General features: G+C 43.4%; 1 protein-coding gene across 1 annotated transcript in view; it reads left to right on the top strand.

The window, feature by feature from the left end:
* Positions 1–664: 664 nt before the first annotated feature.
* CLNS1A (chloride nucleotide-sensitive channel 1A) overlaps positions 665–14,504 on the top strand; it is a 193,342-nt gene continuing 179,502 nt past the window's right edge. Inside the window, exon 1 of the mRNA XM_069639969.1 lies at positions 665–957. Within this exon, the coding sequence (XP_069496070.1) occupies positions 839–957 (119 nt within the window). The 5' untranslated portion in view covers positions 665–838. The remainder of the gene's footprint in view (positions 958–14,504) is intronic.

A 14,504-nucleotide genomic window follows, 5' to 3' on the forward strand; every position in this document is an offset into this window, starting at 1 on the left:
TTTTTTACATCTGGTCACCCTAAGTATGCACTATATAATAGCAGAGCAGGAATTTATCCTGGATGTTTTGACAAGTCCATTTTTACTAGCTTAAAGAAAAGATCATAACTCAGAAAATGTTCAAGGTTGGACGAAGACCACTGGTGGACGTTCTTGATGAACAGGCTAAGTCGAAGACCAGTCATCGCAATGGGAAACTTTCTGCATAGCCTTAAACTGGAGTCCCTTTCTTAAAAGGTGGAAACACAAAAGGACTTAGCCCTTGCAAGTTAACTCAAAGAACCTAAAGAAACAAAACGAGGAAAAAAAAACACAAAACTAACCAAGAAACATGTTCTTTTGTAAAAACTTTCGACACATTTAAAACAATTTTTTTTCAAAAAATAACGCCGTAATATCATCATAAAGATATAGTTAGGGGATGCCACATAAACACATATCAGGATGTGTCACAAGCTCAAGCTGCACTCCAGCAAAATAATCCTATAGTGGTGACGGGATGGTCCAGAGAGAATAACATCCAGTCCCGATGGGGTTATCTAGGTAGATTGTTTTTTTTAATACGAAGAGTAGTTCACATAATTGTGATTTGGGGACACATACGAACAGAATTGTGATTTGGGGGACACATACGAATAAAATTGGAAGAGGAACGTAGACTGAAAGGAACGTAATTTGACGCACTTAGGTCACAAATACTGTCAGATATACGTTGAGCTGTAAGGGACGTAACGTGCAAGACACGTGATGTGAGCACGTTGATAGGTCCGCTCTTCTCTTGGAAACGAGTCTATACCTTATCTGAGCACGTTGCTGAAGAGAGCACACCGGCAGCAACATGAGTCTCCTCAGCAGCCTCCCACCGCCAGGAGATGATGTGCGACAAGAACAGCCGGACACCGAGGCCGTGATGGGGGGCAAGGGGCTAGGCAGCGGCACGCTCTACATAGCCGAGAGGTAAGCAGAGGGTGCGCACGCATCACGGGCTGAGGCGCCTCTACTTGTTCCCGTTTCATGCAATTAGAGGATGCTGGCAAGTAGGGTACAATCGAGTTATTGCAATAGTTTTGGAAAGTGTAGTATTCTACAGCACATTAGCCTAGTAGTAACTTTAGTCCAAAACTACATCTACAGTGCTCATCCTTCTGGCATTGCCAAATAGCTTTTTTTCCAGTAGGCCAGTACCACACTGTGACACTGGGAGCAGGTTATGATATCCCACGTAATACAATGGCATTCCTCGCCTTTGTAAACCTATGCTTAGCTAATTCAATTTACGCTTTAATTTTTTTATCTTGTGGATTAGAGCTGGCTGATGGGGGCACAGGTGCTCATGACCATGGGGTCTGCAACCTGGGGCTATCCAGGTGTTTTGGACTAAGACTCCGCCCACCTTCCGCCCGACCACCATTGACTATACTAACACTTGTCAAGCAGTTGCAAAACCAGTTCTCAAGCAGTGCTAAACATTTCAATTCTACAAGCATCTCATTTGTTCTCTTGGCATTGAATAAATCTCTTAGAAAATGTTCACTGGCTGATTACTCAGTTTATTTACATTTGAGGGTCCTGTGCATGGGTAGGGCTTAGTAAATGCGCACATAAGGCATTTTGGAAGCCGTTTGCTAGCTTAAGAAATGCCTTTTCACTTTGACTAGGGTAACTACCACCAATCGGAAGGTCAACTTGTGGGGTGGCTTTTGGGTTAGATTTAGAAACAGGCTTCAATTGACAATGGATTATGTAATGCAGCCTTCACATTTCGTTTAGGTGCCCTAAATTGAGGGGACGTTACCAATTAAACTGTTTATCACCACTTCTATTTGTGAGTTGCAGTATGAAGAATGTTTAAGAGTCAGACCATGGTGAACCAACTTCATTTATTTGGAAGAAATAATAAACACTTCACAATAGTTAATTTGTCTTTTGTTTTTTTATTCTATGTGGCAGTAATCCACAACTTTGTTTTGTTAATGATTTTTTAAAATATCTGTATAGAGTTCAAAAACTAACTTTTACAAATTATTTGAAAACCTAACTTAATAAAAATTATGCATTTACTCACAATTTCTTGGTTGCCAGTCAAAGGATTGACAGGTCAAAGGGTCGACACCAAAGGGTTGACAGGTCAAAGGATCGACACCAAAGGGTCGACAGGTGAAAGGATCGAATGTTTTTTCACATTTTTTGGGGGGGTGGTCTCCCTCAACCCCTTTTTTTTGCTAGAAAACACGTTTTTTTCCCTAAACGAAACCTAAAAAAATAAATATTTTAAAAAAAAATTCGATCCTTTGACTAGACACCCAAGTTCTTTACATGCATTAAATAATACAGACCATACCAGTAAAATAACTATAACACAGTAAGCCAATGTTTCAGCAAACCTCTGGCCCATCAAGTTTCCCAGTGGCACTAACTCCATTCCACACATGATGGAGTGCAATTTGGAGTTTTTTTGTATTATCTGTGTTTAAGCAATACCGCCCCAAAAAAACGCTTTTTATGCGATATACATTTGCAACATACGGTCCCAAGAACCGAATGTTGAGATGACCATGCTGGATGCTTTCTGTGAGTATGCGTCGAGCCAATTCCCTTTTTCCCATAATGCTACAAAGCCTGCATATTCATTCTTCCTTGGCAATATTCAGTTTGGGCCTATAGACTCCATAACTGGAAGCTTATTTAGCCTAAGGAGTGGAAGGAATTGGCATAAAATGTCAGATGGACAGATCTCCAGATGCGATTAGGGGCATTTATAAGTAGGTACTAGATCCAGCATCTAAGCGTTATAGCTACTTAACGTTGCCATGGGTCAGTAATTCTTTATCCAATCCCAGCGTTGCAATTTTAAAGTAAAAGTCTTTATTATAAAATAACCTTCATTCCAGTCGGGCCTCCAGTCTATTTCTTCAAAGGTCTTCTGCACTACGGCAGTACATTTCTTCCCAACATGAGTGCCATTTTCCTCTCCCTTTATTTGTAGCAATGGACATAGTGGGGGAGTTCGAGATTTAATATACAATAAGCACTTGTCTTTTCAATACCATAGATGTTAATGAAGTGAGGCCCATTTCTAGCCTAATTAAATGTATAGGAACACTGGGGGCCAGGGATAATGTACTCCTCCAGAATTTGCCCTCTATTATCTTTATCCAATATAAATCATCTAGACCCAGAGCTTCAAGCCCATACACAATTGTAGGGCAGAAACTGTGTTTATAAAGTACTAAAATTCAATGTAGACTATAACCAGATACTTCTTTAATGCACTTTGCCACCATCAAGGTAGATGCTAGTGCTTTACGCTTTTTAGCTGTGATTATCGCCCCATAATCACCTCTACTTAACTCACAGCCAAGATATTTTAATTGATCCACATACTCGATGTGCCTTCCTACTAATTCCATCCTCGGAGTGAGTGTAGGCTTATTAGTAAAATACATTAATTTGGTCTTACCATAGTTAATTTATAAGTGGTAATCCTTGGCATAGTTCTGCCGTGCATTCAGAGATCTTTTAATCCTGGAAAAAGTAAGATCGCATATGACTAAATCTTCTGCATAAGTCAGCCAAACCCTCTTCACCAACAATTCTTGGAGGGCAGGAGTTCACATGACTCAGACAAGCAGGCAAATAAGCCAAATAAATATTGAAGAGCAGGGGAGCCAGCACGCAGCCCTGTTTCACTCCCCTGTATGTTACTATAGGGTGCGTGGTGGCTCCCCTACTGTCTCTTAACCTGTACAAAAGCTTCCTCCTAGAGGCCCTGACTGGCAGCCAATAATTTGTTGGGGCATCCCATACACTTCATTTTAAGCTGCAGCTTCTGCCTATTAACAGTATCAAATGCAGCCTGAAAATCGATCATGATTTTGACTTTCAAAATTGGCGTGTTGCGCTCTGTCTATTCCATTCACTTATTCCATATAACTGAACATGACAAATAGATGCAACAGAAATGTTTTAATCTTTCACAAGGTCAGTCGACTAGTTTCGACCAGAGTCGTTTTGAAGGCTCACAAAACCAAACATGCAATACCACAATAACAAAGTTTTTTGAAATGGTAAGAAAATAATCAAAATATGTTACAAGTCAAATTCGTAAAATAACGGAACATAATGAATTGGTTGTCTTCATCAATGAATAAAAGATGTATAGAAGGTTTACATACCCAAGATTGTTTCAACCTATGAAGAACATATGCTCAGGCAGATAGAACAAAACACAATGCCTTAGTTCACCACACTTGGCTGTCAGTCTCTTAACATGACTTAGTAAATAGATGTACAATGTGATAGCCCCACTCATTACATGGCCACTGAACACTCTGGTGCCAATGGTGTTTGTATCTCTGGGTATAGTGCCTATGAATCCTTATTTTCCTTTCACCTTTCATGGGTACATGAATGTTATATGCATGTGCACCCAATAGTGTCATATTATGGTGCCCAGAAAACGTCCCCATGCACATACATTTTCGACTCGCCAGTAATCCAGGAATGCGCAATATTGTTCTGGGCAATTAAAGGTAACATGATTGTCCCTTGAATATAGGTACGACCACTCACACTGCGGTCATTAACAAGATGATAAATAATAGTGAGTAACAAGCTTACCGCTAAGGAATCGATATTGTACAAGGATACATCCTGTAATTATCTGGTTGCTGAAATTTGGCAATTTCTGTAATTAATTAACATGTTTTTACTTGTATAAACTGCAGGCTGAGATATGAATTATATTCAGGTCCATAATATTGCAATAGGCCCGCTAACTCACCACTGTTGTATTGCGCGCTTCAAACTGCAAAGATAGTGATTCGGTTGATTTGTAGTCTTCGGTATGTCCAATCAGCAAAATAATGTTATTTCATGTCTTTTTACCTAAATCAAAATATATTGATCTGTGTATAATTATAGCCAATAAATATTGAATGTATTAGACCACCCTGACTCCTCAGTCAAGGTAGAAATGTGATCCAAACTTGACGTTAATCATGATGCATTGTAACTTATCTAAAACGTAGTAAAGGGAAGAATACCATCATGGGTTAAATCCCTCTGTGGCGCGCGTGTGGAGACACAGCGCCACCCGAGAGTACAGTGTAAATACTGAAAAACGAGCGTGTGGCGTGCACTCTGGCCTGATGCCAGACATGTCACACGCACGCGCGGATGACCGAGGCAGGCCCCCGTGTACCTGCATGTGCCTGACCGATACGATATTACTGTTTGAAAACAAACCGCATCAGGGATATTAAAGCAAATTCCGCCAATCCTACAAAAGATACTAAACGCTGCCGATGTATTGTGGATACATTTGAGTTTAACATAAGATCAAGAGATGCGTGTCAAGATTGGAATTTAGTTTGGCATTTAATAATGCACATTCCACAGCGTTAATGTTGTTCAACATGCGAGAGCATGAAAATGTATACAATGGATCTGAGGCTAAAGATATGTGATTTAATGGTAAGAATCATTCCACTGAGGGGACAGTATCCAATTAATGAACTCTCTCCTAGCCACACTCTTACGGTTGCTACTCTCTACCGGCACCCTGGTAAAATCACCTCTTTTCTCTGAGTGGGCTGACCTCTCCTCTTCCCTCTTGGCCTCAACCACTCAACTTCTCCTTGGTGACCTCGACATTCATCTTGATTCTACCTGTCCCTCATCTTCACTCTCCCTCTCCTTCCCTCCGGCCCGACTCACTTGGCTGGCCACACACTTGATGTCTTGATCTCATCCGGCCTCCTCCTCTCTACCCCCTTACCACTTCTCTCTCCTGGAGTGATCACTGCCTCCTCTCAACTCTCCATCTCCTCCCCCAAGCCAAGTCCACTCCTAGATTGCTACCCACCTTCTCAGATATCCGGCCCATGAAGCGCGTGTCAGTCGAGGTCTTCGCTGCAACCTTTTACCCCTCCTCCTCCACCCCAGGCTAACTCGCACCCTGACACAGCCCTCTCTCTTCTCTACTTCTGCTATTCTTGATACCCTTGCCCCCGTCATGAGGATCTGTTTGAAGTCCAAAGCCAAGTGCAATTCTTGGTATGACTCCGACCTAGCTACACTTAAATGGAAGTGTAGGGCGTCGGAGAGGAAATGGAGGGCTTCTTGCTCATCCTCTGATAAACTGGCCTGCCACCTGCTCCAAAGGCAATACCGACTTGCTGTCCGCATTAAGAGAGTCCACATACAAGCCCACGTCTCTGCGGCATCTAACAACTCTGCGCAACTTTTCAGAATCTGCAAGGAGCTGGCCAACCCTGCTGCAGTTTCCACCCCTCCTCTCCTCTCAGGATCTTTGCAATGCCCTTGCCTCTCAATTTATCTCTAAAAAAACCAGGACATCCTGTCCACCCTCTCCTCCGCTCCCTCTCGGGCTGCTGACCCTCCCTCAGCTACCCCCATCCTTCTTTTCTCCCCTGATGAGATATCTAGACAAGTCTGATCTATGAAAACCTCATCAAAACAGGTCCATCCCTCTTCCTCTAAAACCATTAAGGACCACATTAACACACTTGTGCCGGCCCTTGATGATTTCTGCAAACTCTCCTTTGCCTCTGGCTTTTTCCCCACCCCTCTTAAACACTCCCTTGTGCATCCACTGCTGATCTGTCGTGTCCGGCAAACTACTCCCCAATTTCCATTGCTCCTGGAAAAGCTAGCCATCTCTCAGCTTAATCTCCATTCAGACTCTGTTGGCTCCCTCGATAACCACCCATCTGGCTTCAGAGCTGCCAGAAGTACGGAAACCGCTTTCCTGAAACATCTGTAAAAACCTGCTCTACAACCTTGATTCCTACATTCCCTCTGTCATCATCCTACTTGATCTCTCCTCTGCGTTCAACACGGTAAACCATACCACCCTGCTCAATCGTCTTCGTGACAACCTCGGTATCACTGATCGGGCTCTGGCCTGGCTGACCTCTTTTCTCTCTGATCGACCCTTCCAGGTACAACTTGGGTCCTTCCTATCTTCTATCTCCCTCTCCACATGTGGTGTCCCCCGGGGGTCTAACATCTCGCCCTGGCTTTTCAACCAATACCTGGCAACTCTCGCTTACTGCATCTCAATGTGCTGCTCAACTTTCCAGTGGTATGCTGACAACACCAAACTCTTTTCGGGCTTCCTTCAGCCTCCTCCTCTCCTTCTCTCATATCAGATTGTCTAATCGCCATTCTTAATTGGTGTGCCGCCATTGATCTATGTCTAAATGCCAACAAGACTGAGATCCTCCTTATTGGTACACCATCTCCATCCTTTCCTCTCACTCGCTGGCCGGCCTGCCTGGCCCCTCCTCCCACCCCCACCTGCGCGGCTAAGAACCTTGGGGTTATCTTTGACTCTACACTTTCCTTCTCCGCACACATCTCTGATGTCTCCAAAAAAAATTAACTTTTTACTTCACCTCCTTAGAGGTACTGTGCCTTTCCTCTCCTTCCCTCAAAATCTCACTGTCTCCCAAGCTCTGGTTCTTTCCAGACTGGATTGCAACAGGCTCTTTCTAAATCTACCTGCCTTCACGCTCCGCCCTCTACAACTAATCCAGAACAGGACTGCAAGACTTGTCCTTGGCCTCAAGCCCTCGTATCTCTCCAGCCTTTAAATCCCTTCATTGGCTCCTAGTGGATGCAAGGATTAAATTAAAAACCCTCTGCGATGTCCTCAAGGCTTTCTGGGGCATGGGTCCAAAATACCTTCACCTATCCCTCCGTAAATACCTCCCTTCGCTCCTCTACTTCGAACTCCCTGTCTTCGGCTGGTGCCTCCCTTTGGAACAGCCTCCCGGCCACCTTGAAACTTGAGGAAAAGCATCTTTGGTTCCAGAAACTTCTCAAGACCTTCCTCTTTGCCTCTGCCTTTGCCCCCTTCTCCCCTGTTGATCTGTTTATTCTCATGGCATTGTGCACCTGGCCACCCTCTGTTCTTTCGGGCCCAGGTACCTGCTCACCCTGCCACCCTCCTGCACTGCCTCCAGGCCACCATCTGCACTAGGGTTCTGTATCTGTACCCATACAGTCCCCATCCCACCTTTCTTCTGCACTTATCAGATATACCTTTCTGACTAACTTTCACCTGACACTTGCTGGCTGCACTACCATGGTTTAAAGACCTTATTTATTATTTATTCTATTTAATATTAATATTTATTGATGCTTTCTCTCCTCTGCACTCTTCACCCCCCCCCCCCCATTTTCCTTTCCATTGCAATTGCGCTTTCTTAAATGTCACTGGGCCTAGTAAGATCGCTGTTTTCTGTGGGGGGGTTTTCTCCTGTGTTCCCCTCCCTTTTTGCATGGTCGCGCTCTGAAACACTTGTGTACGAGCGCAATATAAATAAAATATAATTTCATTTCATATGTAGAGAAAAAACTGACGTAACGTGAATGTTGTAAAACAGGTGGGCATAAGTCGGGGTGCATACGCCATTAAAGGGATGGTCTAGTAAAAATTTTTATTTCAAAAATAGATAGGCCACATTAAAAAAAAAATACTAGCATCCTCCGTTTTAAAACTTCCTATGTAAAATTTTGAGCTATTCAAGCTCAAAATTCGAAAAAGCAAGCACAGGGGCGCCGCCATTTTGTGAAATGGAGGCCCTCCTGTGCTGGCTTTTGCTTTTGCGGCACTAATGAAGGAAAAGCCAGCCAGCTGTAGTAAACAAAGTCTACCGCTGGGTGGCTTTCCCTTCATTAGTGCCGGGACTCGGAGGACGCGGACCGGAGACCAGAGCAGGAAAGCTGCAGCTGAATCTCGGTAAGTGCTATTTATTTTTTTTACAAAAAATAAGCACTAGCTGCGTTTTTTTTTCTAAGTTTTCTGGGCTGGAGGCAAACATAAATACAATGTTGTGTTGGAAAACGCTGCGGTTTTTCGTTCAAAGTTTCTCAGGCTCCTCCGGCTCGGAGGAGCCTGAGAAACTTGGAACGAAAAACCGCAGCGTTTTCCAACACAACGTTGTATTTATGTTGTGTTTCTGCCTGCTGTGGCTATCACTTTGGGTCTCCGGTGCTCCCAGGAGCACCGGAGACCCAAAGTGAAAGCCACAGCAGGCAGAAACACACGCGGTTATGTTTACATGCCGCGTAGTGTTTCTACCTGCAGCTGATTTCCCATTTGGGGCTCTCTGGCTCCCCGTGGGGAGCCCGAGAGCCCCAAATGGGAAATGCTACGTTGTCTGCCTGAATCTTCTTTTCCATTTGGGGCTCTCGGGCTCCCGAGAGCCCCACATGGAAAAGCAGATTCAGGCAGACACAACACGGTTGTGTTGGAAAACGCTGCGGTTTTAAAACCGCAGCGTTTTCCAACACAACGTTGTATTTATGTTTGCGGTCGCTTCAAAAGCGACCGCAAACATAAATACAACGTTTTTAAAGCTGCGGTTTTATTTCTAAGTTTTCCGGGCTCCTCCAGCCCGGAAAACTTAGAAAAAAAAAACGCAGCTAGTGCTTATTTTTTGTAAAAAAAATAAATAGCACTTACCGAGATTCAGCTGCAGCTTTCCTGCTCTGGTCTCCGGTCCGCGTCCTCCGAGTCCCGGCACTAATGAAGGGAAAGCCACCCAGCGGTAGACTTTGTTTACTACAGCTGGCTGGCTTTTCCTTCATTAGTGCCGCAAAAGCCAGCACAGGAGGGCCTCCATTTCACAAAATGGCGGCGCCCTTGTGCTTGCTTTTGAGCTTAAATATCTCAAAATTTTACATAGGAAGTTTTAAAACGGAGGATGCTAGTATTTTTTTTTTTTAATGTGGGCTATCTATTTTTGAAATAAAAATTTTTACTAGACCATGCCTTTAAGGAATGTTTGTGTTAATCTAGCCATCAGGTGCTTGATCCAGTCTTACAGATATATATTGGATCTTCATACAAAATGTATGACATATATTGACCAAACGGCCAAAGCGCCCATACATAAAAGGAGCTGAATGTGCAGTGGCCGTGCTGAACCTTTTTAGAATTGTTGTTGCTAGACGCAGTAGGCCTTACAGACCTCAGACGTATGAATACATTAAATAATCAAATGATCAGTTTCATTTCTCACAAGTCACCTAAAGACATTCATCCCATGGACAATGTTAGTTGCACAATACAATAAGCATGCAATCCTATAACATTGACATGTATTAAATGGTTACATGTTCGAGTTCATAATAGTCAGACCGATGGATTCATGGATTCATTAAATTCATAAGAAAAACGTACATCCTCATGATCGGTATTGAGACCGACCTTTTGTACAGCGCAAGAAATAGATACATTTAGCTTCCATTTGCCTTAATTTTAGTTCAACATTACCACCCCTGTTTCCCCTTCTTCACTCTCATTAGTCCTATAAAACGTAAGACTGATTTGTCCGTAAATTGGTGTTCAAGCTGCCACTGTACTGCAAGCGGAACTTTAGGATCCAGACTGTTCAGACTGGCAAGATGGGAACAACAGGGAAAATAACATTGCTCCCAATTGGTGATGTTTTGATGAGCGATATTATGACTGGATACCTCCTGGACTTATCGGAGGCAAAACCATTTTCTATGAGTCTGCCAAGATGGAAGGGTCAGTTTGGCTGGTTTGAAATAGATGGACTTCATTTGCTAGGAGCTGATTACTTTGTGCACCCATGAACTGTAAAATTATTTTCTCATGAATTAAAATCCAACGAGAACAAAATTGTAATCTTGGCCTCTAGCCATTTTTCTTGAATGTGCGTCGCCTATCTCTTGCCTCCAGTTGCAGTGAAGGGGTATAACTGGGCAAGAATTCATGTTGCAAGCTACTAGCCAACCATAAAAGATCACTCACCACCTCGGTCGTATATCTCCCTCTGTATCTGGCATTAGCCAGTGGGCAGGCGCTACCTTTTGGAGAACGAAGAGCTACTACCTAGCGTTCTGCAAATCTAACTTGCACATAAATTGCAAACCTAACATTTTGTCCATTATTTATGACCCCATATGCTTTAAAATATAGCTATGTCCTAATGCTTATTTTATAGATCAACCTAAACAGTCAATGTAACATGGGTATGTTTGTGTTCCATTGGCTTGGGGAACCAAAAGTGTAGTTGTTGGTGTCCACTATGCTACAAGCAGGAGCTCAATAGCTTCCACACACACACACACCATTTCTTACTTTCCAAGAGTCAAATATCACTAGCCAGCGGCTAGTTGTGCGTGCAGGTTTTGCACCCTCAGTATAATGTTTTTTAAGAAGTAGTGCCATTGCTGACCGTGGAACAATGGTGCATCTTAAAATGTTTGCTCTCAGTAATGCATTTAAAAATTGAGATTTCTGCTTTATTCAGTACAGCTTTCAAATCTCGGGCAGAAGTTTTTAGTCGCAACCATAGTCACTGTTTCCAAGCTATTTAAGCCACAGGACTCCATATTTATCCCACTTATGTTTGTCTTTTGGTCATGCAAGCACCATTTTCTGCATCCACAAGTGTGATATGTTTTCTCCCATTAGGTGCCACTTCCAGCAGGAGTCAAAAAAAGGCTGTGAATAACTGCCCTTTTGCACTTCCAGAAATTCATCATCTTTAGATTTGGCCAATTTGCAAAAGAGCCACCAATTTTCCATGAATTGCAAATGAAGACTGATGCGATCAACTGGATTAATACATACATTCCAGGATGTAGTTATCCTACATGAAAATGATTATGCTAAAAATGATATAAGCAGCATACATTTAAAGATCCATGAGAAACATGTGTGCATTGTCTTGCTTTGACCTTGTATATTCCACTTTGTCAGCAGTTTAGTTAGTCAAATGCTGTCTGGATCGCAGTCCTGCTGACTGTGGCGATGCCTGCAAAGATTGCCAACACAAAATTAAGTTGTCAAGCCATGTGCTTCAAGCTTGGTGTCTTGCGGCATGGATGGACAGGAATTTGCTAGTCTAGTTGTTACCCTCTTAACTCTTCACCCCCCCCCTCTTCACACACGTGCACTCCCAAGTCTGCAAAGCGGTGCCGGTCGGGGGTTGACCGTCACCAGTCTGGATCAATGCAGACCCAGGGAATTGATTGGGTAGGTGGACACTGGGGAAGCACTAGCAACACAGACGATCCACAGCAAGGTACTGGATGCTACATTTCTTTTTTTGTCTCATGGGCTGATGCTGAAAGACTCCAGCCTCATTGCCGCCACCACAACCCCTCCTGCTCCCCTTCATCTCCTTGATACGGGAAGTTGCAACAGACATAGAAGCAGTATGTCATGAGAAACGTTTGTTGCCTAGGGGTAGAATCCTCAAGAGGTTTGGGGGGTGGGCAGGGAAGCAAATAGCCCTGATCCTCATGCCTTTAAACAGAGCCTTGGTGTGAAGGGAGCATTTTTATTGTTTTATGGCTCAGCCTTGCGACTGCAATACGGAACAAAGTTCCCAAAGATATGGGAACTCCTGTCCCCTGCACACTGTCAATGGCCGAATATCAGCCAAATCGTTCATCAATGTGAATTGAAATAAGTATTTAGAAGCAGTTTCAAAATTGTTTGAATAACCTAAGTATCTAATTGGACATTAATCGTAGAAAAATTAATCTTGGAACGTTCTTTCCTTATTCACAGAATAATGGGAAGCCCAACACATTTTGAGTTATAATACTCTTCATCAGGGGCAATTTACTGCAAAGATTGCTGCAATATAACAGAAAAACACAGATGAAAAAACTTGACTCTTAAACATCTAAGTTCACACAGATTAACCTTAAGGTTGATTAATCGATCACCTTTTGTATAAAAACTCCAGAACTGGCACTGTGTTTTTTTTTTTTTTTTTTTTTGTTTTGTTTTTTAATAGTTTTTAGGTGCTTCACATCTGGTGTAACCAATCATCTGGGTAAAACAAAAGGTACCAGCTGATTTGATCTCTAGTTGGTAAATGTAAATTGAAAAGGTCCCATTCTCTTACGGACCCTATTGCTATGTAAAGAACATTTGTATTGATCATATCTATGTTACGCTCACCTGGTATCCACGGGGACGCCACCCAGCCCTGGTTGGATGATTTGCACACTCGAACCCTCTCCCGGTCACTTGGTAAGGCCTCTGGTTAAAGATGGGTCTGCAAGATGGGAGAGCTGGATTCAATACCAGATTGTCTTCGTTTTTCCACCTCCCTTGGCCTCAACTCTTTCCTCCCCCCCCCTTGGGCCCTCTCCTCACCTTAATATTGTGAAAGGTGGATTCTCCGTCCGGCTCCTCGTGGCAGGGGCGCGTATATGTGGGGGGTGAACAGCGACCAAGTTACTTCACTGGTGCAAACCCCCCCTGTGGGAATCCAGGCCTGCAGTGACTCTGTAGGTTTGCTGCTTTACAGTCTTTATATGCAGTTGTTATGTTCCTCTTAGTTCGAATTATGTCTTGCTTCTTTCCTTTTAGGTATGGAAAGGTATTTTGGTGTTGTCATGCAGTTTGAACATGAGCATGGGCCGGTAGGCGAAAGCACAGTGTGCGCAATGCTGTCCGGTGAGTAATGCGCGGCGCTGTTTCGCCTTTTATATTGCTAACCTGTGTCTTCTCTCTCCTTGCAGGTTTCGATGTTCCTCGCCGTGTGCCGTAATATACCAGCAATTATACTGACCAGGAGATGACTACCCAGGTAAGAATTATTTCTTCATTCGGGAGGAAACGTGAGTAAACGCTTAATAATGCTGTATTTCTTTCTCTTTCCAGGTTATGGTATTCCAGGATGCATGCGGTGCTGGATGATGGAGTTCATACCTTCAGGTGAGTGGAACTGAAGCGGGCGGTAGATTGAAGACAGGATACTGTTCCAGGTAAGTTTCGTAGTGTTCTTTCTCTCTCTGCAGGTCCTTGGTTTCGGGTAAGCTGGCATCAAAGAACTGCACACGTTGAGCGTTACGCTGCCACAGCAGAATAACGCAAAGCATGTTCTGCTGTTTAGGTGCGGTTTAAATAGTCTCAGGCCAGCCACACCCAAAAGACTAGACCGCATAGCTCAGTTCCTTGTAACTGAGCTATGTGTGTGCCTCCATGTTGGCTGAACCGCCCCCAAGTTAAATAGTCCCAAGTAAATAGTCCTATTCTAATGTTGGTCTTCATGATGGTTATGAGCCTGGCGCCAAATGCGCCAGGACTGACTCCAAGAGAGTCTTGGATGAGGTTTTAAGGCCTTTGACCTGGCCCTAACTGGAAGGCTGACTTGCCAGTGAGGGCCAGGGGCAAGGATCATGACAATTTATTTCCTACCACTGTTTTGGTAAAGTCCAAATAACTGCTGTATAGTGTGATCAAGCTAATCGCATCTTCTCTCTTGGGTTCAGTCTCTGTAAGGAAAAACAAATCCTCCTTAGTCTAAGCTAATGTACCTTATTTGCACACTGTATCATACATGGTGGCAAGTAATTCCTTTAAAAATATTGTGGGAGTCTTACCCATTAAGTCTTATGCAGACCATATCCAGTATTTCTGGAAATTGTAAATTATTTTTAATCCATAGGTGTGGATAATCTTGCATCTTTAAGAG

Source organism: Ambystoma mexicanum, chromosome 7q (genome assembly GCF_040938575.1).
Source record: "Ambystoma mexicanum isolate Mex_15411 chromosome 7q, UKY_AmexF1_1, whole genome shotgun sequence".
In the NCBI taxonomy this organism is placed as follows: Eukaryota; Metazoa; Chordata; class Amphibia; order Caudata; family Ambystomatidae; genus Ambystoma; species Ambystoma mexicanum.